Source organism: Myotis daubentonii, chromosome 16 (genome assembly GCF_963259705.1).
Source record: "Myotis daubentonii chromosome 16, mMyoDau2.1, whole genome shotgun sequence".
Classification (NCBI taxonomy): domain Eukaryota; kingdom Metazoa; phylum Chordata; class Mammalia; order Chiroptera; family Vespertilionidae; genus Myotis; species Myotis daubentonii.
In genome coordinates, this window is record NC_081855.1 from 54,958,643 (window position 1) to 54,984,570 (window position 25,928).

Below are 25,928 nucleotides of genomic sequence, written 5' to 3' on the forward strand. Positions count from 1 at the left end.
GGCGCTCACATGAAACTACATGTAATAAAATGGCACAGAACTGTGCACACGCGTGCACCAATGCCATGCCCCCAGTTCTGACACCCTCTGTGCTTATGTAAGACGTACCCACTGGGGAAACTGGATGAAGGGCACTGGGGACAACTCCGTACCATTTTTGCAACTTCTTGCGAATCTATAATTATTTCAAAATAAAAAGTTAAAATGGCAATAAAAGCTGATAGAAGCTTTGTGAACACAGAGGCTTTGGGCTGTGGAGGGTCGCACTGGCTTCTGCTCTGAGGGGCTGTCCGATGGCAGCAGCTACAGGTCTGTCTCTGACACTTCACTTTTCCCAAAGGGGCCTCCTCCAGCCCTGCCTCGCGCCGGGTCGCAGCTCGCTGGGTGCAGGCGGGGGTAGGGCTGGGACCCCCCCTTTCAGTGCACAGACTTTCACAAATCCCTCTTTCAGGTCCGTGTGGTGCCCTTTGCCTGAGGCACTTCAATCCGGAGTCTCTGTGGTCCGCTTCTCCAGAGCAGACAACTCTGTTCTCTCTGGGCAGAGGGGATGGGCAGTCTCTGGTTTGCAGAAATGAAGAGGCAGCTTGGTGAGTTCACTTTCTCCCTGTGCAGACTCTCACCTAATCCCTGTCTCTAGGCCCAAACCTCACTGTGGTGGGGGCAACAGACAGTAGGTGCCTCCCGTCCATCCCCGAGGGTCTCTGCAGCACCAGCGGTCCAGCGTGCTCCGCTCTGCGTGGTCTCCACCCACTTTCCATCTTCCCAAACTTGCAATCCTTTGTCTATTATTGTCTTCCCTCCCATTCTTTGTCCTCTGGCTTCATATTTTAAAATCAATGTTTCACTGTGATTTCAGCAGCGTATCTGGAGGAGGTGGAGGTAAGTGAATGTGTTTCTCTAAAGGACACCAGCCAGAGGTCTCAGCCTAACGTTGCCCATACAACCATGGGACACATTTGAAGATGGAGAGATGACAATAAGTCAACAAAAAAACAAGAAATCACGAATTTGCCCTGACTGGTTTGGCTCAGTGGAAAGAGCGTCGGCCTGCAGACTGAAGGGTCCCAGGTTCAATTCCAGTCAAGGGCATGTACCTTGGTTGCGGGCACATCCCCAGTAGGAGGTGTGCAGGAGGCAGCTGATCGATGTTTCTCTCTCATCGATGTTTCTAACTCTCTATCCCTCTCCTTTCTTCTCTGTAAAAAAATCAATAAAATATATATATAAAAAAAGGAATCACAAATTCAAGGCTCAAAAGTGCTTAGCTTCGATATTCAGCTACTTCGTTTGGAGACCAGCTTGTGTTCCACGGCTCTCCCAGAGCTGCTATTCTAAGAGCTGAAGTGGTGGGGAGGGAAGCACAGCTCCAGCAGAAACGCCCGCGAGCATCGGAAAGGGCCCCCTATCTGCTCCTGCAAATGGCTTTGGCTTCCAGTGTCAAAGGAACATAAAATTCCATCGGCTGCTGTGATGGAGCCATGACGGTAGGAACTGATCCAGGCCAAGGCTGGGCTCTGGGAGGAAGCCTGCCAGTGTCATGCGGCAGGCGTGGGTGACCAACACTTTACACACTTACAAAGTTAAATTAGATTCTTAAATGCTAAACTAAAAGCAATCACCGAGAAAGTCACACAACATAAATAGCAGCGCATGTGCCCCTCAGCAGACAGCCTGCTTCGGAGGGAGGGTCTGTGCAGCCACGGTAGCCAGGAGGCACTCCCAACGCGCAGGCCTCCGCTGCCCAGCACACAGGAGCCTCTCCCTCCTCTCCCACAGCCACGTCTCAACCCGCCAAATGGATACAGAAGCGACTCAGTTACCCAAGTCCACTCATGTCCATCACCAAGCATCTCACCGTCCTACTGCAGAAGAAAGGCTGCCGTCCAGACCACGAGAGAGCCAGAGAAAACGGAGGGGCTGGGCTCTGCCCTGGAAAGCTGGCATGGTGGCCGCATACTCTGGTGCACGTGACTGGCAAATATTTGAAAGCTGCCCCACCGCTGTCCAAGAGGACCTATGGCACCCCCTTTCGATTCCAGGGTGAGTGTGGAGCCCCAACTGCACAACGATTAGAGCCTGGCTCCTGCAGAGATTTAATTTAAAGCCCTAACGCATACTTCAACAGGAAGGAGGCTACATCCCAACATAAAGCCAGACGCCTGGCACAGACCCAATGACAGCATAGGGCACCCACCACAGGAGGTGGCACCCACCTGCCAGGCTCTGAAGGACAGGGAGAAGACCCAAGGGCAGGGCCTACGAGGCAAGCCAACAAAGAACCCAGTTAAAAAACAGGAGTTACCTGAATAGACATTTCTCGAAAGAAGATACACAAATGGCTAACGAGCCCATGAACAAGCTCTCGGCATCGCTGGTCACCGGAAAGCGCCTCACATCACAGCGAGGCCCTCGCACCCACTGGGACGGCTATGAGCAAAAGACCGACAACAAGCGGAGCGGGGAGGGCGGGGAGAACGAAGCTTCGTGCCCTCGTGCCGGCTGGTGGGCACGGGAAGGGGTGCGGCCGCTCCGGAGAAGGCTGGCACCTGCTCACAAGGTTCACACAGAGCGACCCTATTCCCCGCAAGTCCACTCCTGGGAGCCGTACCCAAGAGAACGGCAAACACATGTCCGCACACAAACCGCTTGAAGCAGCCTTATGCAACATAGCGCCCGAGTGGGACCAACCGTGCCCATGACCTCATGAGAAGAGAAACAAAACACGGCATCTCCACGCCACGGAGTATGTATTGCCCGGCCACGGAGTATGTGGCCACGAAAAGGAATAGAGGACGGACACTGCTCCAACGTGAGGGGACCCTGAAAGCACGCTAGGCGGAAGAAGCCACACAGCACACGTTTCCATTTATACGGAAAGTCCAGGACAGGCAAACCCCTGGCGACAGGAAGTGGTTACCAGGGGCTGAGAGGAGGGGAAAGGCGGTGTGACTGCTAATGGGCTAGGCTAGGTTCTCTCTGGGGGTGGTATGTTCTAACCCTAGACAGTGATGGTGGGTGCACAGATCTTTGAATATACTAAAAACCACTTTCACTGTCTACTTTAAAGGGGGAATGTTATGGTGTGTGAGTTACACCTCAATAAAGCTGTCTGGCTTCTTTTTTTAAGGTGACTCGGGTTAAGCTGCAATTAATGACTGCCTGGTCCCCAGGTACTGAGTAGGAGGTTTTCTTAGCTGTATGTCCTGAATCATAGTGTAAATCAGATTTTATTTTTCAAGTTGAACACCAGAACCTGTCTCCCGTGTAACTGAGTCACCAGAAAACTGCAATCAGCGCTAACAGCCTCTACGGCTCAGAAATCAGATGGTGACTTTTCTTCCCTAAAGTCTTGGATTCTTTGACCCTTTGTGGCTTCCATCAATCTTAAGCTCAATCTCTGAGCCGCTCGGGCCTTAGTTCCTTGACTATAACATAAGGAGGTCAAACCCAATCACCCCAGCCCCACCTCCCTGGGCCTACACACCACAGCCCAGGACACAGCCAGCACCACTCATCCGGGGCTGCTCCGAGCGCTCGGCAGCTGCAGGTCCCTCCCAGTCCCACGTTACAGCACAGAAGACAAGCTCAACCGCCCCTACGCGAGGATGTGCTGATCCCGTCAAGACACGCACACGTGCCTGTCCGCTTGCCAAGTGCTTTCAGCGGAGGCCTGACAGCTGCTCCGCGACAGCCATTAGCCCGTCTGATAACTAAGGCTCAGAGAGGGGTGCTCCCGCCGAGGTTTTGAAGTTACTACCAGAACTCTGGTGGCTCCCGCAAATGAAACTGGGGCTTTCCTCAGGCCCCGAAGGAGAGCTGGGTGGTGAACTGGGGAGGCTTTTCTAGCTGCATTCCAGCCATGGTCCTGGAGCCTGGGCCAGGAGTGTGTGTTTCTGCTGGGCGTCAACACCAGGGACAACTGCATTTCGACCACGAGGGACACAGCCCTTGCCCCGCTCTCACCTCGCCCAGTGAGCTCGCACTCTGCCTGGGGGCTTCGGGAGGGAAGTTGCTAAAACAGTAAACTACAATATGGTGTATTTTGATTAATCTGCTCTTCTTAGCATTAGGATGCCCGCATGTCCTGGTCCTGGGGTGATTAGCATAGTGCTCTCAAAAAAGCCCGGCGGGGGCAGTAAGTCCACTACCCGAGGGGGCATGGCAGCTGGCAAGGGGCCCACTCCACTCCAGCACAGACCACGGGGGTCTGGGAAAGGCTCAGGCTGTTGTGTGGGTGAGCAGGAAGGTCTGGCCTTCACTGAAGTGCTTCCCACGACGCTACATGTGAGCTACATGCAACAAAAGCTTCTACAGAGCTTTGTTTTTCAAGAAGCTTCCGATCCAGGGAGAGAGCACGCGAGAGTGCCATCGCAGTGCGGGGAGGGCTAGAGGCAGGGAACAGCCCACTGAACTGGGCACACAGATTCGCTGGAGTCAACTGAAGAGGCAGACGTAAAGCATGAAACGTAGGCGAGGAACCTTGAAGGCCACGCTAAGGCATGCCAAGAGGCAATGGTTGGGGAGGTCAGCTGTGGTGCTACCGCTGGGCTGAAGGAGGAGGGCCAAGGGCAGGGAGACCAGGAGAGACCCGCCCAGGCACAGGCCGTCAGAGAGCAGACCCATGTTGTAGGAAGAAAATATGGAGGATGTTAAAGGCATTCTGAACAAAGATTTTATGTCAAATTAGATTAGAAGCCTGGCACCAAAGGCACACAACAAAAGAAAAAAAAATAGTCATTTAGACTTCATGAAAACTTTTAAATATTGTGTATCAAAAGACACTATCAGCCCAACTGGTAGGGCTCAGTGGTTGAGCGTCGACCCATGAACCAAGGTCACTGGTTCAATTCCTAGTCAGGGCACATGCTGGGGTTTAGGGCTCAACCCCCAGTAGGGGTGTGCAGGAGGCAGCCAGTCGATGGGTCTCATAATTGATGTTTCTCTCTCTCTCTCTCTCTCTCTCTCTCTCTCTCTCTCTCTCTCTCTCCCTCCCTCCCTCCCTTCCTCTCTGAAATCAATAAAGACATATTTTTTTAAGACACTATCAACAGACTATAAAGGACACCCACAGAATGGGAGAGAAAATTTGTGAATCAATTACCTAGTAAACGATTAATATCCAGAATATGGAGAGAATTCCTAAAACTCAACAATCAAAAGACCAAACAACTCAGTTAAAAAATGGGCGAAGCACTTAAAGAGACATTTCTCCGAAGATATACAAGTGACCAACAAGCATGTGGAAAGATGTCCAACATCACTAATTACTGGGGAAATGCAAATCAAAACTATAGCGAGATACACCTCACACCCATTAGGATCGCTACTATCAGAAAAACAGAAAATAACAAATGTCGACGAGGATGTGGACAAAACAGAACCCTTGTGCACTGTTGGTGGGAATGTAAAATGGTACAGCCGCTGTGGAAAACTGTGGCAGTTCTACAAAAAAACAGAAATAGATTGATCACATGATCCAGCACAAAAGCATTCATAACAAGATCTTTTTTTTTTAAATATTCTTATTGATTTCAGAGAGGAAAGGAAAGGGAGAGATAGAAACATCAATGATGAGAGAGAATCATTGATCGGCTGCCTCCTGCACACTCCCTACTGGGGATTGAGCCTGAAACCCCAGCACGTGCCCTTGACTGGAATCGAACCTGGGACCCTTCAGTCCGCAGGCCAAGGCTCTATCCACTGAGCCAAACCAGCTAAGGCCATGACAAGATCTGAGGAGGTATCTGCGTATCCATGTTCACAATAGCACTATGCACAATAACTAGAACATGGAAGCAATCCAAGTATGCCATGACAGACGAATGGAGAAGCAAAAAGCAGTATATACACACCCCAGAACACTACTTGGCCTTAAAAAGGAAGGAAATTCCGATACAAGCTACAACATGGACGAAGCTTGAGGGGATTGCGTGAAATGAGCCAGTAATACAAATACCAATACTGTACAATTCCACTCATATGAAGTACCTGGAAGAATAAAAATCACAAACTAAGTAGAATGGTGGTTGCCAGGGGCTGGCGTGGAGGAGAATGGGGAGGAGGTGGTTACTGTTTCATGGGCATGAGTTTCAGTTTTACAAGACAAAAAGTTATGGAGGTGGGTGGCGGTGATGGTTGCACAACATTATGAATGCATTTAATGAGGTGGTAAATTTTATGTTATGTGTATTTTACCACAATAAAAATATATTTTATTCTATTATTTTAATTTTTCTTTAATCCTCACTCAAGGATACTTTTTTTATTGATTCTAAAGAGAGAGGAAGGGAGAGAGGGAAACATCGATGTGAGCGAGAAACACGGATCGGTTGCCTCCCATATGTGCCCTGACAGATACCTAACCTGCAACCTTTGGTGTACGGGGCAATGCTCCAACCAACTTAGCCTAGTCCCCAGTTAGGGGAAAAGATAATTTTTAAAAAGAGAAAAACGTAAGACTGGGGGCCAGGGAGCCGCTTTTAAATGATGGCAAATGTTCTGAGTTTAGAAGACGACGCTTGAATGTGCAGAGGTGAGTGAGCATCAGCACGCCTGCTGCACTCCCGCCGGCTCAGGAGAGCACACACTCACATGCACCACGCACAGACAAAGCAGATGCAGCAGCATGTCAGCGGCTGACTCGTGATGGCTGGTAATCAGCAATCACTGGCCAAGTCTTTTAACTTTTCTCTCCGTTTGAAAATTTCTCCCAATAAAGTTAGAGGGAGAAATTTTTTAAGAGTTCCGCAGACTTGAGGATGGGAGAGCCATCACACTCCTCAGCTGGTACACCCCGAAGTCTGCGGTTCCAGAGGCCAGGGTGGAGCTCTCGAATAAAAGCTGGGAGTGGATGGAGGGGTGGGGCGGCCCGTCTACATGCAGGTACCAGCTGGGCCATAGGAGCAGAGCAGCACGGCGGGGGGGGGACCGACTCGGACCTCTGGAAATGTCCGAGAGAGGGGTAAGAGGAAAAAGACAAAAGGCAAAAGAGAAAAACCCAGGACAATAAATGGAACTCAATGGAATAAGGTTTCCCTTTCAAGAGAGGATCAACCATATCAATCAGGCTGATGGGCCAAAGGGACAAAAACGGAGAAGTCGGGAATGCAGGACCAGGAATGCAGTCTTTCGTGACCTTCAGGAGAGCCGGCTCATGCCAGAGGGCGAGAGGCCAGATGGGGTGTGCAGGTCATGAGGATACGGAGGCAGACCCCGTCCCCACCAGCAGGCTGCTGGGACCCTCCTTCCCACCATGCACAGGGAGGGCGGGGAGAGATGCTCTTTGGCTTGCAGATGATATCACCAACTTGAGAGCCCTCGGACTCCCTCAAGTAATTAACAGCCGGAGCAGGCAAGTAGGGGGCTTTCAGCAGGAGCACATCAGGTCCTGATGTTCCCGAGCCACACGAAGGACACAGATGTGTCCGTGGGCCTTCCCATCACACCCTGGGGGGGAGCCGGCGCAGTCCTGTGGACGCGCCCATCCCTGGCTCCCCCGGCCCTCCTCCCAGCACATCTCCCGTGGAAAGGGTGGGAACTGAAGCAAGGAGGAGCTGGGCGCAGGCCTGAGGAGCTCTCCCTGCAGGATGCAAATACAGAGGCTCCTTCCTAAGCCTGCGGCTGCTCCTGCCACTTCCAGGAGCTGCGATTTCAACTTCATTGCTGGGGAGGAGTGGCGGCTCTCCCCCTCCCCCGACCCCCCCACCCCCGTTTCTTTAGCACTGCTCAGTATCTCAGATTTAAACTTTTTAATTGTCATAGTTAAAATGCATCTTCTCCATTTATAGCTACGCTGTTCGTTTAGACCCAGGGTGACCTGGTAAGTGTCTTCGTCCTTTGAGCTACAGAAAAGTACATATTTCGGTCTCTCAAAATATGCAAACAAACAAAAAACCCCACAACCAAATAGTCAACAAGATTTAACCCAAAAAGGACATTCATTCTAGTACCTTCTGCCTCACTGAATACTTCTGAAGAGTAGAATAGCATTTGCTTCCACGTTTAAGTCACAAAAACATGCATTTCACAATCCTGCTTCAAAAGAACGCCATGTACCTGTGGGTAAAGCTGACCGGCGGATCCACTCCGCACAGCCAGCCTGGTGGAGGGGCGTGAGGACATGACACCCTCCGCCACAGAGCCGCTGCGGAGCCGAACAAGGGCACATGGCCTTGGCGCAGGCAAATCCAGAGGGTTGTCCATGACCACGTTCCATTCCACTCTGAACTGCACACCATTTCGGTAAGCACCTGCTCCTCCCTGTCCGTCACGTATGTCAGGTGGCCCCTAGCAGGCCCCGAGGCTGGTGGAAACGTCAGAAACAGGCCAATCGCCATGCGTCCCGCTCAGTAAGCTGCGAACGTGGATGCGGCGGCATTACAACCACCACCATCTCCGGACTCGGCCAGTGGAGCCTCGAGAAGGATACAGTCACAAGAGCAGAATCCTAGTAAATATTAGCGACAGCATCTTGTCAGCAGAAAGAGCACTGTATGCGCAGGGTCCGCCTCTGAGTGTCCATGTCAATTAGCACCTCCCACCCCCACCCCCACCCACCCCCCGTCCAGAAACAGGCTAATCTCTGAAAGCTTCTACCAATCAGAACAGGAGCACAGATCCTGTCCTCTCCGGCTAAAACTACAGGATGGCCCTTTGAGAGAACCCCCTCATCACAGAAATGGCCCTAAATCCAACTCTGAGGGGACCGTGGGGGCAGCCGACACCGACATGGGCCAGCTGTGATGGCCATTCACGCTGCACACTCCAACCACAGCCCCAGAGTCCCACTAGATTCCATTTATTTCCCCCCTGCCTGTGGGTAAAATAAAATAGTAAGAAAGGGAGGAAAGTTCCTCATGAGAGAACAAGAAAATGAAAGAGAGAAAAGCAGGGATCATAGTGAAGCGGGGATGGGGCGAGCAGAAAAAGACCTTTCATGTCCTAACGCAAAATGAGGTGGAGAGCACACACACAGTCAAGTTCAGGGCAACGGCAGGGACAGGAACTGGACCTGGGCAGGACACAGCCTCTCTCCAAGGCGTCCTTCTGAACCTGCCTCATGACTCAGCATTCCCAGCGGGAGGGTGACAACAGCCGCCAGGGAGGGGACAGGAGGTCTGTGGAGGCAGGAAGTAAGGCGAATTTCCTAACCCTGGCCATCTCCAAGACAGCACAGAATCAATGCCACTTCCTTGGAATATGTGCTCCAGCAGGTGGAGGTGGGACAAACCAGTGTGGGAATGAATCAGACTCACAAGAGGGTGCACTCACTCAGCATCTGGGGATTTGCAGAAATAACATGTATTTTTTGACAGGTATCTTGAAAATGGCTGAGGGGCCAGGGAATGAAAACGAGAACAGAAAGCAGCACAGCGCAAGAGCAAATGCGGTGCTTCGCCCAGACTGCGCAGCTGAGCCCTCCCTGCCGGCACTGGTTCACCTTCTTCCATCCCCACACCGTCCCCCATCCCCTCCTCCCTCCTCACCTGAGGCGCCTCCTCCCGCCCCCCCCCCCCCGGAGATTTTAAGTGTGCAAAGCCTGGAGGATTCACGCCAACCACACGGTTTGTGACTCAGGCTTGATCAGGGTATTCAGACACTGTAATGATCTATAAATCCTCAACTTACACACTGTCAGGTGAGGGCAAACTATCTTCACTTCAATTTGTATTCAGGTTACTCCAATTAGCAGTGTGACACTGGAGGAGTTACTTAACCTCTCTGGTCCTTCGTTTCCTCCTCAGAAACGAGAATAATCGGACCTAATTCACAGGGTTGTTGTGGATATTGAGTAATACACACAAGCACTTGAGCACCTGGCACACTATATGTTGGTTATTATCTTAAAATACAAAAGCAATACTCTACCATCCTTATCTTATAATTCACAACCTCGTCACCTGTCATTCGGGAATCTCAGGAGATGCCTTTCCGCTGCTGGGAAACATGCGTACTCCTGTATCCATCCCCTCCCCTCCCCGAGGCAGGGGACTTAGCAGGTGTTACTGTAAATGTGCATGATGAGTTTCTTATAAGGTAACAGAGGAGTGAAGTTCATGAGCATCTATAGAAGAGGCGTAATAAAGAACTCAAATCTGTAACCCACCAGGTCACAAGCAAGACCACAGAGAGGAACTGATGCCTCTGGTGTAGCACCGCCCTGTGACACCCGGAAGTGATCCTCTGGAGGGCGGGGCTGGTTCTGGTTGATGGACATCAGGATGACGGCTGCTAATAGCCAAGTGGCTGCCCCAGGCCCCACCCACCCACACTTCTGGTTATTCCACCTGCGCAGGCTCATTTATGGGGCTAGAAAAATCTCGTGTTTTATAGCAGAGAAAATGAAGCAGTGAGTACGCCAAGGTCATTCAGAGTAGGTGACAGCCAGGAAGAGCACCCAAGGGTTTTGACTTCCAATCACAGGACACAAACACCCGTCCCTCATCTGATGAAAGTGCCCTTGAGTCAGGCGACAAGCGAGACAGAGGCACCATGAAGGCATCGAGTCCCAGTAGCTAGGAGGGGGAAACCAAAGGACAAAGAATAACATCACAGAGCCGCTCTAAGAGCCGGTAAGCCCCGCGATCCTATCGGAATAAACACAGGCGCACTTAATGCTGCAGCTTGGGCAGCCTGACATACCTTCTTCCTATTATTTCATTAAGAGCGATTGCATCTAATGGGCCCGGCACCTGGGCAGATGGGGCAAGCTTCACAGGCTGTGATGCTACACCTAAAGAGCTATCCCCTGGGAATGCTGGCCTGAGTAGGAGCCAAAAATAAAGCGAAAAGCCAATTCCTGAGGGGCCTGTCATCAGAGATGTTTTACACGCACACAGCAGGGTGATTACGGACACAGCTTTAATTTACAGACGTTGACTCTCTAACCAGCTGAGACCCTAAACGTTATGGCAACTTAAAGCAAGAGAGCACACAAGAGCGGGGAGAGCTAATGCACGAACAGGACGCCCCTGTTCCATAGTCTTCCTCACAGGGGCGGGGCCGCTGTGCCCAACCCGGCGGGTGAAGGCCAGAAAGACCCACCCAGGCTGGCCAGGCCTCAAGAAGGCCAAGAGGGTGTAGGCACTGGCTTCAGTCAGAAACGTTACTGAAGCCGAGACCGGTTTGGCTCAGTGGATAGAGCGTCGGCCCGCGGACTGACGGGTCCCGGGTTCGATTCCGGTCAAGGGCATGTACCTGGGTTGCAGGCACATCCCCAGTAGGGGGCGTGCAGGAGGCAGCTGATCGATGTTTCTCTCTCATCGATGTTTCTAACTCTCTATCTCTCTCCCTTCCTCTCTGTAAAAAATCAATAAAATATAAAAAAAATAAATAATAAAAAAAAGAAAAAAGAAAAGAAACGTTACTGAAGGGATCCCCACTGTGTCTGCTGCATGCGCACCGGCGGGGCGGGCGTGGAAACAAGCCCCTGCTGGTAGTGGGGAGGAGCAAGTCCCGGCGAGGAGGTCTGCGGCCAAATGGGAAAAGCGTCCAGCGGATAAATCAGCTACCACGCTGAGGGTCAGGGGAGTGAGCAAGTCCTGCACAGGCTAACCCTTGGCTGCTGGGACCCCAGGAACTAACCATAAATTCCGCGGTTTTAAGGCAAAACTACATATTTTATTTCTGTTGATTAGCACGTTAAGTGCCCAGCCTGTGTTGTCTTCTGGACGGAAAGTATAGTGTCAGTCACCGTGTTCAATTTATGGAAATGGCCAGGAAGGGGAGGACTCATGGGCCAGCCTCTTCACCACTCTTTTTGGAATTTGTTCATCAAAAAGAGTTGAGACATTAAGAGACTAATATTAAGCCTTTATTCATTGCCCACCAAATTAACATGAAAATTACAAAAATGGCCCTAGCCAGTTTGCCTCAGTAAATGGAGTGTTGGCCTGTGGACCAAAGGGTCCGGGTTCGATTCCGGTCAAGGGCACCGCACATACCTTGGTTGCAGGCTCCTCCCCGGCCCAGGCCCTGGTCAGGGCTTGTACAGGAGGCAACCAATCAATGTGTTTCTCTCACATCGATGTTTCTCTCTGTCTTTCCCTCTCTCTCCTACTCTCCCTAAAAAATCAACGGAAAAATATCCTCGAGTGAGGATTAACAACAAAACAAAGTACAAAAATGCTCCTCAGCCTCCTACTCCGCATTAAAAGAACACTATTTTAAAAATGCCAGCAGATGCCTTGCTGCTGTGGCTCAGTTGGTTGAGTGTCACCCTGTGCACCAAAAGATCACCAGTTCGATTCCTGGTCAGGGCACATGCCCAGGTTGTGGGCTCAATCCCTGGTCAGGATGCATGCAGGAGGCCCCCGATAGATGTTTCTCTCTCACATCAATGTTTCTCTCTCTTGCTCTCTTGCTCTGTCAAATCAATAAAAACATATTACACACACAACAAAAATTCCAATAGGTGACAATTTAAAAAAGAAACGTTTCCTAAGACTGTCACTACATTATTCTACCAATAACTGGGTTCTCAAACCTCATAACCACATTAGTGCTGTGGGAGACATCAGAATCTACATGCTGTCTCGGTCTCATGGTCTCTCCTTCACAGCACGCTGCCACCTCGATGGATTGAGTATAAGGAGTGGGAGGCGAGAAGGAAAATCTTCCTAAACCACAGTGCCCCAGGCAAGGACCCACCCTACCACCTTAGTCCGTAGCCAGAAGCAAAACCGGAGACACGGTCAGCTCACCAGGGCCATCTGCGGCTCCTGGTAGCAGAGAGCTGACCTACCAGGAGAAATGTCCTCCCCACACAAACCCATCCCCAAGGGCCGGGCCTGCCAGCCGTGCCTCCACCTCCTAGAATTCCTCCTTGGCTTTTGCTTAAGCCCAGAAGCGACAGACACGCCGCCACTGGCGTCGCAAAAAATGTCAACCATTCAACACAAGTCACAAGAGGGCAGCTTCAACACGAATCCAAGCTGGTGCCTTCAAGTCATTTTCTGTTTGGTTCCAAAATTGAAATTTAAAGTCAAATTTTGTACAACTACACGTGGTGGGGGAGAGGCAGAGGGAACTGTCACCAAAGTTCACCACCAAAATCAAGACGTACAGGAGCCACTGGTGGGCACGGCAGCCCCGGGTGGTGAGCGGCCCGCTTCCCTTGAGCCCTGTCACATGAGGTGCACGCCAGTCGCCAACCTCTAGGGAAGATGGTTAGGCAGAAACATTTTATTTCAAAGCCCCTGCAAAGACACTGGCAACCATCTGCTGGTAAGACAGTGCACAAACAGTACCTTGAGCAAAAATCTCTTCCCGACAGAACAATGCTGGTGGTCATGTTTAACAAGCAGGCTGCTGCAAAAAGTACTATTTCCAGAGACTTTTACACGGGGACTTACCATCTTCCCTGATTTGCATTTCTCTGAGGGGCAGCCGGGGTCCTGTGTGTGGATTTGCGTCTCTGGTGCACATGCACCGGCGAGGGTGGAAAAAGACCCTGCTGGTATCAGCAGTCACTTCTGCCACTAGGAACTGGATCGATCCCAGGCTCTTTCTGCCCAAACCCTCGTCCCAGACCCCCTGGGTCATGCGGCAGAAGCCCCAGTCCTGCCCCCTTTGTCTCCTGGTGTGTGTGAAACCCAGATTAACTTCTGACCTGCCCGTCCCCAGCTCAGACCTCTCAGTCCCAGGCCGCTCAAACAACCTGGTCCTGATTCTTGCTTAGAAATGTTTTCTTGAAGGGGAGGAGGAAGAGGGCATGAAGAAGGGGTGGGAGATACAGGGCTGCGTGTGTGAATCACTGATAGGAACTCACACTCAGGAAAACAAGACGTGAAAAGCCACCCAACCAACCTTGGGTCAAGGTTTCAGGTTTCTGATGATAAACCCTTTGGGGTTTGGTAAAACGGCAATATTCACCAGCCTCACCGAAATACCGAATGGGAATCTGTCTGCTTACAGCCTCAGGTCAAAAAAAAACACACAAAAACAAAAACCCTCCAGGTTTGCAAAGGGTGGAGCTCCTCCCTCCAAGGTTCTGTAGTATTTTCCCCCAAGAAGTCCAACTGCACTCAGGAGTCATCGATCCGGGGCAGCTGTCCCAGCGCCCTCCCCCCGCACTGTTAACGCCAAGGCTCTGATCGGCAGTGATTTCACTCTCAAAGTTCCCGCAGCAATGGAGCGAGGCACCAGGCAAGACAGAAGGGGGTTAGGCTCCCTCCCCACGCTAACGCATTCTGCAAGCTGGCGAACTTCTGGGGGTTTTCTGTCGCCCGGGCTTTTCACCTGCATCTCTGCCTTGGAATGCCCGCCCCGCTCCCCGCACCGGCCCGGCAGGGCCTCCGTGTCTGGGCGCACAATGCGGTAGGTGGCTCCTCAGGGTCAGCGAGACGCCGCACTGGTGTCATGCCCGGCGCGCCTCGGAGCCCCAGCACCCGCAGGGCGACAGGGCAGAGGCCCCACGTCCATAACCTTGAGGCCCACACCGCACCAGAGCGTGGCCTATGGGGAGCCCTTCGCGTGGGAAAGCCCGGCGCCCGGCGGCCCAGGGCTGGTGCAATGACTTTGCAGGGGAGCGTCCCCTCCGCTGAGGCCGGTCCTCCCGCCTCGGCCCACGGCGGCAGCACCTCCCGGCCCCGGCCCCGGCCCCCCGGCTCTGCAGGTAAAGGCCCCTCCGCCAGCCCCGGCCCCCGCCCGCGGGCCCGCCGCACCTTCGTCTCCTTCACGTGCTGCTTGACGCCCTCCGGGTACCACTGGACGCGCACATAGCCGCGGCGCAGCGGGCTGGCCCGGCCCTCCTCGTGGCCCGCGCCCCCCGCCTCGGAGCAGCCCGAGCTCCCGCGGCCCTCCTCCTCGCCCTCCGAGTCCGAGTCCTCGCCGTGGATGAGGCGCACGAGCCCGAAGTGCACGGAGCCGCGGTAACGGCCCGACACCAGGTCGTGAGAGAACAGCAGGCGCTGCGAGCCGGCTTCGGGGCCGGAGTCTGAGGACGGCCCGGAGGCCGAGTCCGGGGCGGGCGCCGGGGCCGGGTCCGGGGCCGGGGCCGCCTCAGGAACCGCGGCCGGGGCCTGGCCGGGAGCCGGGGCTGCAGGCGCGGGCGCTGCGGGATCCGCCATAACTGCTCTGCGCGAGTCTCCGGCGGCGGCGGCGGAGGTGGCGGCGGCGGCCCAGACGCGGGGAGGCGTGGCCAGCCGGCGCGGGGGCGGGGCCTCGGCGCGCTGACGTGGCCCTACGTGCTGCCGTCGTCAGGGAGCCGAGATGCGGTTGCTAGGAGCTACCGCCCGGTCGCTAGGGGACGCTGGAGATGTTGCGGGAGCCTGGGGTAAAGGAAGGACTCCACGCGGGAGGGGCGGGGCCAGAAGGGATAAAAGCGGAGGGAGAGGGAAGGGGTGGGGCCCGGATGGAGGAAGTAGAGTGGTCGCCGGGGGAAAGGGGCGGGGCGGAGGTGGGGCGGAGGTGCGGCGGGTGCTGTCAACAACAGCTAATGAGCTCCCTGGGCGTCTCCAGCCTCCTGCCTGGGACACGGAAAGAGCAAGACAGTCCCGGCCCTCTAGGTGTTTACAATCTAGTTGGGGAGACAAAACATACACATTAAATAGCTACAAAGCGACTCCATGTCAGCGTGTAAGCAAAGCTTTAATAGGTGTGTAGAGAGTGTATCTAGAATATATTGTATTAGGAAATCCCATGCAAAGCTTGGAAAGGGATGATGACTCCTTAGGGACTGATCAAGACGTTGGTGAAGGAGGCCCCAGAGAAAGATCGGAAAAGATCAGCAGGTATTAGTGATTCCTGCGATTTGCCTTCCAATCCACCTAGATGAGTCCAAAGCTCCATGAGGCTTTCTATGCATGGCGAGAGGTAAGACAGCCAGATAGTTAAGAGCGGGAGTCACAGATTCTAATTTTTGGCATTGACACTTACTAATCTTACAAAGGTAGACAAGCTGATAAACTTCTTTTCACCTTTTCTCATCTGTAAAATAGAGGTGATCATAGCAGTATCTGTCTCATCAGATGATTGGGAGAATTAAATGAAATAGAACAATGCCTGGCATATAGTTCCCTCAATAGAGTTTAACTATTGTTTTAATATTTCAACCCTCCCACCTACACTAAAATTCTACATCAGCAGAACTGTTATACTTATGGTCTGCTTCATATTGCCATTTTAAAATATAAAAAGTAATTATACTAATTTAGGTCACAAGGTAGTAACTGGCAAATGCAAATTGGACCCTGGGTTGCCTGACTCCAAACTTTTCTAGTTCCTGTGCTTATTGAAGAATGGGGGTGTGCAAGTAGGCTGAAGGGAGCAGGGCAATGCAGGCCAGAAATCTTTTTAAAAAATATATATATTTTATTGATTTTAGAGAGGAAGGGAGAGGGAGAGAAAGATAAAAACATCAATGATGAGAGAGAATCATTGAGTGGCTGCCTCCTGCATGCCCCCTACTGGGGATTGAGCCCTCAACCCACGCATGAGCCCCTGGCTGGCATCGAACCTGGGACCCTTCAGTTGGCAGGCTGACGCTCTATCCACTGAGCCAAACCAGCTAGGGCTGGCCAGAAACCTTTGATATCAAAAATCCAAGTGAGGCCCTAACTGGTTTGGCTCAGTGGATCGAGCGTCGGCCTGCAGACAGAAGGGCCCCGGGTTCGATTCTGGTCAAGGGCACATAACTCGGTTGCAAGCTCAATCTCCACCCAGTTGGGGTATATGCAGGAGGCAACCAATCGATGTGTCTCTCTCACACTGATGCTTCTCCCTCTGTCTCTCCCCCTCCCTTCCACTCCCTCTGAAAATCCAAGGAAAAAATATCTTCAGGTGAGTATTAACCAAAAAGATAAATAAAATGTATTTAGTGGGGGGAAAAAACAATTAAAAAATCCAAGTGAGTTTTGCATTCTACATCAGCTTATGCCTGTGCTTGTTATAATAGAAAAAGAACGTCCTTTCCTCCCTAATCGTTGAGTAAAATTGGCACTCCAGGAAGATGTGCCATGTTTATTCCGCAGCTTCTGGTAATAATGGCTAATAATAGCGGCCGTGTATTGAACGGCAGCTTAATGCCAGGTACCACTCTAAATGCTTTACACGGATTGTCCGCCTGTGAGGGAGGAAGTATGAGCCTCCTTTTGTGAAGCAGCATGCCACACTGTGCTGTCCCCACCCCCACCACCACCCCCAGGAACCTGCGAGATTGTAGGTAAGAGTCCTTGATTTCAAATGCTGATCTCTCCCTTTTGAGAATGTGGACCATGTTCTATTTTTAAAATATATTTATTTGTTTTGATTTCAGAGAGAAGAAGGGATAGGGAGAGAGAGATAGAAACATCGGTGATGAGAGAGAATCATTGATCGGCTGCCTCCTGCACACCCCACACTGGGGATGGAGCCCTCAAGCCAGGCATGTGCCCTGACCAGGAACTGAACCGTGACCTCCTGGTTCATAAGTCAACACTCAACCATTGAGCCACACAAGCCGGGCGATCATGTTGCATTTAATGTGTGTAACCCTGATACCCAGTACAGTGCCTAGCACAGTGTTTGTGATCAATTATGTACCGTATTGACGGGTGTCAAAGGCCTGAGATTCCTGTTCCTCCATTTGGTTCTCCCCCCACCCCCTGACCATACATACACCCATGGAGCTGCCGTGCTGTCTCTAAGCCCTTTCTCTCGCCCCATTTTGAGCTACATCTGAGCTCTGTTAGAGAGAGGCTCAGCACCTTTCTCCCCACTGCATGGTGTCCTTCTGCGACCGCATTCACACCTGAGTTGCTCTGGACATGGTTGGAGGCTCGATTGCTTCTTAGACTCTGAGCCCCCAGCCATAGTCTCTGCGCACCCAGGCTGGAAAGTGGGGTGAGCCTGGATGGGAGCGTCTGCTTAGTTTTGATTTTCATAATTGTTGGATAAAAAAAACAAAAAAACAAAAAAAAAATCTTCATTCCCCACTAGAGACACCCCTTCCTCTCATGGCCCCAACACCCCGCCCTTCTTGGGGACTGTAGATGCTTCTCAGGAGAATTTCGCTTATTTACGAAGGTGCCTGCCAGAAGCTGAGCCAGCCTGGCCACTCCCCTGGCGAAGGAACTGGCAAAGGAACTGGCGTGGCTCAGGAGGCAGCAGAGCTGGCAGCCAAGTGAACTCATCTAGGGGAAGCAGGCCCTGTCTTGTCCCTATCTTAACCCGCCACGGGGCTACCGCTCCAACCCACACTGCGCACGGCCCCACACTGCCCCCTGCGGGAGCCCAGCCTGCGTGGCCTCTCCCAGCCTCCCTGTGCCAGCCAACCCAGACGGGCACAGAGATCTCCCACCTTGAAGCCGATGCTTCGGGGGCTCTAGGGTGCCTTTAGCACTGGGGGCTTCTGCTGAAAAGGAGGGGAGGGAGGGGAGCTTCCCCGAGAGCCTCCCCCCTCAGTGTCTGGCTGGAGAAATGCCTCGCCTGAGTCTCCCGCTGTGGGTTGCTCAAGAATCATGGGCCTATGACGCCTTCCAAGTGCCCCATCCCCCCCGCTGTCCTCCCACTTACCTGGTAATATATGTATTTCTTAGCCTCTATTACAGCCGTGGGCAAACTACGGCCCGTGGGCCGGATCCGGCCCGTTTGAAATGAATAAAACTAAAAAAAAAAAAAAAAAAGACTGTACCCTTTTATGTAATGATGTTTACTTTGAATTTATATTAGTTCGCACAAACACTCCATCCATGCTTTTGTTCCGGCCTCCGGTCCAGTTTAAGAACCCATTGTGGCCCTCGAGTCAAAAAGTTTGCCCATCCCTGCTCTATTAAGACCATTTAAAAAAAATTTTTTTTATTGATTTCAGAGAGGAAGGGAGAGTGAGAGAGAGATAAAAATATCAATGATGAGATAGAATCATTGATTGGCTGCCTCCTGCACCCAACTGTGGATTGAGCCCACAACCTGGGCATGTGCCCTTGCCTGGAATCGAACCCGGGACCCTTCAGTCCATAGGCCAACGCTCTATTCACTGAGCCAAACCAGCCAGGGCACCTTTTTTTTTTACTCCTGTCTCTCCCATGGGGCTGTGAACCTTGAGGACAGGGACTGTGTCTTCTTCACCTTTGTAATCCCAGCAGCTAGCACAGCTCTGACTCACAGTAGGTCCTCAAAAGATATTTGTTGAGTGATTGACCACAAGCCAGCCTCTCCCGGTGGCCCTCAGCGCATCAGGTCTCTGGCTCACCTCGGTCTCTCGAGTCCCCAGCTCCCCGTCTCCTTCAGATAGGAAAACACACCCCCGCACGCACGCTCACGTGGCACATGCGCCCACACTCCTGCCCACACAGTGCTCTCTCCTCAGCCTTTAACGTCGAGATCTGTGCTGCCCGTCACAGTGGCCTCTAACCACACGCAACTCTTGAGCACTTGACGTGTGTCTGGTCTGAATTGACATGTGCTGTTCGTGTAAACTGCACACTGAATGTTGAAGACTTGGTGCAATATATGTACATACATAAGTTATTGTTGAAATGACAATACTTTTTACATATTAGGTTACATAAAATCTGTGATTAAAATCAAGTTCGCCTGTTTCTTTGTAGCTACTAGAAAACTGCAGATCGCACGTGGGGCTCACATCATCTTCCTGTTGGACGGACAGAGTGAGTCCAGCGGCTCCGGGAGCCGAAGGTGCCTTCTCCCTCCAGAAGGTGGCGATCGCTTCTTGCCTGTGACATCATGCCGGAAGGTCTAGAACAGCGGTTCTCAACCTGTGGGTCGCGACCCCTTGGGGGATCGAACGACCCTTTCACAGGGGTTGCCTAAGAACATCGGAAAACATATATATAATTACATATTGTTTTTATGATTAATCACCATGCTTTATGTTCAATTTGTAACAATGAAATTGGTGGTCACCACAACGTGAGGAACGGTATTAAAGGGTCACGGCATTAGGAAGGTTGAGAACCATTGGTCTAGAAGGTTCCTGAGGAAACGTTTCTGCACTATGACAGATATTGAACCCCGAATTAGTTTGGGCCCCACTCAGCCCAGCAGTGAACCAGCCAATCTATGCAAAGGAGGCTTCAAAGACCCCCCAGAAAGTCCCCCAGCTGAGTGCCCTCCTCCACGGGAGGGTCAGCATGTGGCTGGGAGACCCCTGTGAGTGGCACGCTGCCACACTTGCAGCGCCATCTCTGTTTGCCAGGGGTCGGTCGCCTTTGGGGAGATGGGCGTGCAGTGGGTGCTGTGGGGCACAGCCCCCTTTCTCCTCCAGGTCTGACAGCTCCGTCCCCCAGTTGCCAGGCGCTGGCTGCCAAGGCTCAGAGCTGCATCCCTGTCCGAGGACTGCCCTTGGCTGAGAAAAGATGCCTCCCCCCTTTAATGATGGTCTGCATGAGAAACAAAGCCGCCCTGGCGCCTCCATTCAGGACCTGGGGGAAGGGCCACCCCGGCTCCGAGCCCCTCCTGGGGCGGCTGAAGGCTCTGCTACACTCACGTCCCCAGCTTCACCTCTCCCTCCTCCGCCGGGTCTGCGGACCTTGTCCCCGCAGGTGTTGGCCTGAGCGCACTCCCACCAACGGTCTCCACGCAGAACTCAAGAGTCGGAAAGTCTGCTCCTGGGGAATCTCGCCCTTAACAACAGCTGGTGCCAGGTGTCCTCCCCAGAACTTAGAGATCAGAGGCTCTGCGGTGACGCAGGTGTTAGGATCTTCCGAAGCTCCCAGGTGATTCCAACGTGCAGCCGGTGTGAGAGCAAACAGCTGGTTTGAAGCAAGGAGGGATGAGTCGGTGGCAGCAATGGCCAATGGCCTCAGACCAGGATGTACACTGTAGGGGTTTGGAGGCCAAGGGCTCGCCCCACCCGAGGCTCAGACACGCATCCCTTCCCCGCCTCCCTCCACCCCCCGCCAGGGTGCCCGGCTCTTCCTGACTCTCACTGCCCTTTCCCCGGCCTGTGCCGACCGTCCTCCCTCAGACCTCACAAATCTGGTTTCCAGATAAAATGCAGGACACTCATGAGATCAGAATTTTGGGTAAACAGTGCGTTAGTGTAAGTACGTCCCAAATAGCGCACCGGGCATACATACTTTAAAAAGTTATTTGTTGCTTACCTGAAATTCAGACCTTTATTTGCTAAGTCTAGCAGCCATACCCACAACCTACATCTCCTGCGGCCACTGTTGGTCGGTGGACTTGATTACGGGCCCGGGGGGGGGAGGGGCGGCACGCTGGTGGTGTCGGGGTGCTCGGGTGCTCTGGAATGCCTCAGCTGATTATCACTCGCCACGCCTGGGACTAGGGACAAGTTCTGTTACTCCCGCTGTCCGAGCGCTGTCTTCCAGTTGATCCGAGGCCCGTGATCACCCGCCCCACCTCTGCTGCCCGCGGTCTAGCCCTGTTTAATATACTGTCTCGTCTTGTTCTCGGGGCAAGAATAGGACCATGTGGCAGTCGATCCAAAGAGAGGCCGACTGAACGGCCTGCCCACCCTTCTCTGGCGGCTCCAGGAGCTCGTGATCGGCCACCAGGGGGTGCAGGGCGGGCCATAGAGTATGTATAAGGTGGACAGAGGCCTTTGCTGGGATCTTGAGGTGGGAGGTGCCCAGCCCAGGTCCTGGACGTGTTCCGGGCACCAGGCCTGAAGGCCCGGCCTGAGGAGGTCTTCTGGTCAACTCTGCGGGGGTCTGTTGTGGCCGATGGAGGGGGTGCTGCTGGGCCTCAGACGGCGGAAGGACCTGGGAGAAGGGGATGAGGGTGGGTGTGTGGAGGCGCCGGGCTGGTCTGGGGTCACCTCTGTGTCAGGACCACGTGGGCCAGCAGCAGGGGCAGGGCTGACACCGCCGTCCCTCCCGGATCACAGATCACGGATCTTGAGTGAGAACAGGCTCTCCTGGTATGGGTGGGCCGGGGATCAGCCTTGCTGGGCGGGTGTGGGAGCCAGGCCCTGATGGGGCAGGAGGGGCATGTGTTGGAAGGACAGGGGTGGGTACTGACAAGGGACGAGCTCAGGTCACAGGAGAGGCGTGAGCTGAAGGGGAGGAGGGGGGCAGGGGCAGTCTCCGGGACTGAGAGACAGGCCTGGGTGGGGCGGGGGACGCAAGAGCAGGAGGCAGTTTCCCGGAGCAGGAACTCACCCCAGGTGCTGGGAACGGTGGCGCCGAGGTCCCTGGCAGTCAAGGAACCTGGGCGGGTGTCGGACTGGAGCAATCTCGAGAATATGTAATAGACTCCCAGGGGACACTCAGGTGCAGGAGTGCACAGGGAGGCAGCCTGCTGGGCCTCCACCTCCCCCAGCTGAGCAGCCTTCCACTCCTTACATTTCCAGCCCCCGAAGCCTGAAGCCCGCCTCGGGCAGCCACACCCCCGTGGGACCGCCCCTGCCCTCTGTGGCCTGAGTGAGTCATTCGCCCCTGGTGCTGGGTGCTGGGTGCTGGGTGGGTTTGCTCGCTCTCCTTTCTGGATAACCTTCCATCTTGTGTATATCCCACAGTCCCTTCGATAGTGGATGGCCTTTGGGTTGCTTTCAGAGAATATTCTTGCTCCTTTAGTGTGTGGCGGGTACGTGGGGTGGGATCGTGCTCCTGGGGGCATGTCCAGCTTTAGTGGGCACTGCCCGAGGCTCCCAGTGGAGGCCGCACCACCGCGGGGTGAAGCACCAGGGGGGTGGCGGGCGTGGGAGGCCAGGCGGGGTATCAGGATGGCCAGGGGCGAGAACCCTCAGAGCGTTTCGCTTGTTTGTTTTTGTGACAGCTGGACAGGGCACGAGGAGTGGGGAGCGTGAGGAATGAGTGGCACCTGTGGGTTTGGTGCTCCCGAAAGTGTCCCACTAGGGACCCAGACTTTGGTTACACATGTGACGGGGAGCGGGGGGTAATTTTCACGGGCAGGACATGGAGGGTGCCAGGGATCAAGCCCTCACAGTGGCTTGCCGCAGCCCCCGCTGCAAGGCCCGCCCGCTCCCCAGGCTCATCGGCTCTACCTGCACCCCCGGGGCCAGATTTAGGGTCTCCTCCCTTCGCTTGGGTGGAGTCTGACTTGGGGACACTGTCTGTGGAGCAGCAGGAGAGCCATGAAGACGGGGACCGGCCATTAGGAATGCACTGGGCCCAGCGGGGAACGGGAGGCAGACCTGGGCTGCCGGCCGCTTCGCTGTTCTTCACCCCGAGCGCCCTGTGAAGCGGGTGGTGGTCTCCGCCGGCCCGTTCGCCTCGCTGGTGTCTGGCTCCCTATGAAACGGGTTAATCCTCGCTGGCCCAGGCGTGGTGTGGATTAAAGAGACTGCTCCCTCCTGCTGGTGAACCTGGGAGGCGGGCGGGGGATTAGAGACCTCTGAGCGCATCATGTGGGGCCGGGCCACCTGCCCCCACAGCCGTGCACCTCAGCGCCCGGATTTCCCCGGGCCTGCGCCTGTGCACGCACCCGGGTGACTGGCTCTGCGGGGGGAGTGTCGGGCTTGGCCTGGTGGGTGGGACCCCCGCCCGGTGCCCAGCCTGCGGGGACAGGCATATCCTGCTTGGGGCTTTGAGACGCGGTGAGGGGAGGTGGAGGCGGAGGCAAGTTTGGAAGCCAGGGGTTTTGTTTGTTGTTAATCCACCGGAGGACATTTTGCATTGATTTTTAGGGAGAGGGAAAGACAGAGAGAAACATCCATGTGAAAGAAACACATCGATTGGTTGCCTCCTGTGTGCGCCTCAAACAGCACTCAGGCCCGGGAGGAGCCTGCAACCAAGGTACGTGCCCTTGACTGGAATCGAACCTGGGACCCTTTGGTCTGTAGGCTGAGGCTCTATCCACTGAGCCACACCGTCCAGGGTACCAAAGGTAAGCGGGGGTGGCCTCCTCTAAGAGCTGTACATCTGCAGGGGTCATGGGAGAAAGAAAAGTGAGCCAGGGTGGAACAGGGGGTTATCTGGCCCTTCCCCATACCCGACTCCCCCTCCTAACCACCCCAAGGCCACCGGGTAACGGTGGGCTCCCCAAGGACCTACTTTGATTAAGGGGCTTTCCCTCTAGGGCTGAGGACTGAGGCTACACCATCCTGTACCCAAAGGACTCTGAGCAAGTAAGACAAGCCCCCCTCGCCCCCCCAGCTGCATTAGAGTGGCCCGTGGAGGCTCCTGTCCCTCCTCCCTGGGGCAACACTGTCGGGGTGCCCTGGGCTCCCCTGAGCCCTGCCCACCCCTCCTGCTCTCCTGGGCTCCGATGCCCGGAAGGCAATGAGGCCAGAATCGCAGCGAGGGCCGCTCTGTGGGTACTTCTGGCTTCGAGGAAAGGGTGGGGAGAGCACCCGTGTTTAATCCCCAAAGCAGCCGGTGGGGGAGGGGAAGCGGGGGCGGGGAGGCGGGGGCAGGCACGGGGGAATGTGCTTTGGGGCTGGCCCCACCCCAGGTGCAGCTACAAAAGAGGCAAGACGCACCCTCACTCTGGCCGCTCCCGCCTGGAGAGGACGACCAGACCCCTGACCAACACAACAGGTGCCAGCACCTTCATCTCCCGCAGAGGCGTCCCTGAGCCCGGGCGCCCAGAGGGGCCCCGCAGCGAGGATGTCCACGCAGAGCATCCACTGCCTGCCGCCCGTGGCCCTGCGCCTGCCGCCTGGGATGCCCGAGCCCCCCGGCTGCCAGCGGCGCCGCACGCTCCCCGCCAGCGAGTTCCGCTGCCTCACCCCCCAGGATGCGGCCGGCGTGTTCGAGATCGAGCGGGAAGGTGAGCAGCCCCCGACCTGGGGCTGGTGCCGGAGCTGCAGCTCCCGGGGGGAGGAGACCCTCGCAGTTCAGGGCCTATGGAGTGAGAGTGTCAGACTGTGTGCGTGTTCCCGTGTGTGTGCGTGCTCCTGTGTGTGTTCCCATGTGTTCCCATGTGTGTGTGTGCTCCCGTGTGTTCCCGTGTGTGTGCAGCCCCGAACCCCCTGCTTTCCTGCGGGGAGGGCTGGGGTGGACGTGTGGCACGGTGCCCTCTGAGCCACCCGCCGGGCCTCCGCCCGCAGCGTTCATCTCCGTCTCGGGCGTGTGTCCCCTGTATCTCGACGAGCTCCGGCGCTTCCTGACCCTGTGCCCCGAGCTCTCCCTGGGCTGCTTCCATGAGGGCCGCCTTGTGGCCTTCGTCATCGGCTCGCTGTGGGACGAGGAGAGGCTCACACCGGTGAGGGCAGGGGGAGGGGTGCTCAGGGGAGGGTGGGGGGGATAGGGGTGCTCAGGTGAGGGCGGGGGGGGGTAGGGATGCTCAGGTGAGGGTGGGGGGGGGTAGGGATGCTCAGGTGAGGGCGGGGGGGGTAGGGATGCTCAGGTGAGGGTGGGGGGGGTAGGGATGCTCAGGTGAGGGCAGGGCGGCGATGCCCAGCTCCAGGAAACCCCTGGGAGCGGCCCCCACCCCGGCCCTGGCCCCGCTCACCCAGCCAGATGAGGGCGGGGAGCCCAGAACTGCTTCTTCCTCCAAAACAGACAGAAGCACAGGCTGTGGGTCCCCTTCTGGGGCAAGAGGTCCTGATCACGGGGTCTCCAGAGCCCTCGCGAAGGGCCTGCCATGAGGCCGGGAGTGGGGGTATTTATTCACTTTGGGGTCCTCCTTGGGTGGGAGAGGCCAGACTGGGGGCACCTGCTGAGGTGTGGGCACAGGTGACGTGGCCGCACGCCTCTCTCGCCCGCAGGAGGCCCTGCTGCTGCACCGGCCCGGGGGCCACACGGCCCACCTGCACGTGCTGGCCGTGCACCGCGCCTTCCGGCAGCAGGGCCGGGGCTCGCTCCTGCTGTGGCGCTACCTGTGCCACTTGGGCGGCCAGCCAGCCGTGCGCCGGGCCGTGCTCATGTGCGAGGACGCGCTGGTGCCCTTCTACGCGCGGTTCGGCTTCCACCCCGTGGGCCCCTGCGCCGTGTCCGTGGGCCCGCTGGCCTTCACGGAGCTCCAGTGCTCGCTGCAGGGCCACGCCTCCCTGCGGAGGTACAGCTGCTGAGCGGGCTGGGGGGGGGGGGGGGCGGGCCGAGGGGGGCTCTCCATCCTCC

General features: G+C 55.0%; 2 protein-coding genes across 5 annotated transcripts in view; one reads left to right on the plus strand and one right to left on the minus strand.

Annotated features, from left to right (window-relative positions):
- UBE2O (ubiquitin conjugating enzyme E2 O) overlaps nt 1-15,133 on the minus strand; it is a 36,291-nt gene extending 21,158 nt beyond the window's left edge. For all 3 annotated transcript variants that reach the window (XR_009449378.1, XM_059671313.1, XM_059671311.1), the window contains exon 1: nt 14,664-15,133. Coding sequence is in view for 2 of the 3 variants with exons in the window: in XM_059671313.1 (XP_059527296.1) it covers nt 14,664-15,068 (405 nt within the window). In the remaining variant the exon portion in view is untranslated. The remainder of the gene's footprint in view (nt 1-14,663) is intronic.
- An 8,435-nt stretch (nt 15,134-23,568) lies between these two features.
- Nucleotides 23,569-25,879, plus strand: AANAT (aralkylamine N-acetyltransferase). Of its 2 annotated transcripts, XM_059668307.1 has the most exons (5): nt 23,569-23,751; nt 23,944-23,992; nt 24,430-24,636; nt 24,917-25,071; nt 25,577-25,879. In XM_059668307.1, exons 3-5 carry the CDS (start codon nt 24,474-24,476, stop codon nt 25,877-25,879), a joined length of 621 nt encoding a protein of 206 aa, XP_059524290.1. In that variant the 5' UTR covers nt 23,569-23,751; nt 23,944-23,992; nt 24,430-24,473. The 2 variants fall into 2 exon arrangements, with proteins under 2 accessions (XP_059524290.1, XP_059524291.1); XM_059668308.1 differs by lacking the exons at nt 23,569-23,751; nt 23,944-23,992 and having other exon boundaries at nt 24,339-24,636.
- The last annotated feature ends 49 nt before the right edge of the window (nt 25,880-25,928 follow it).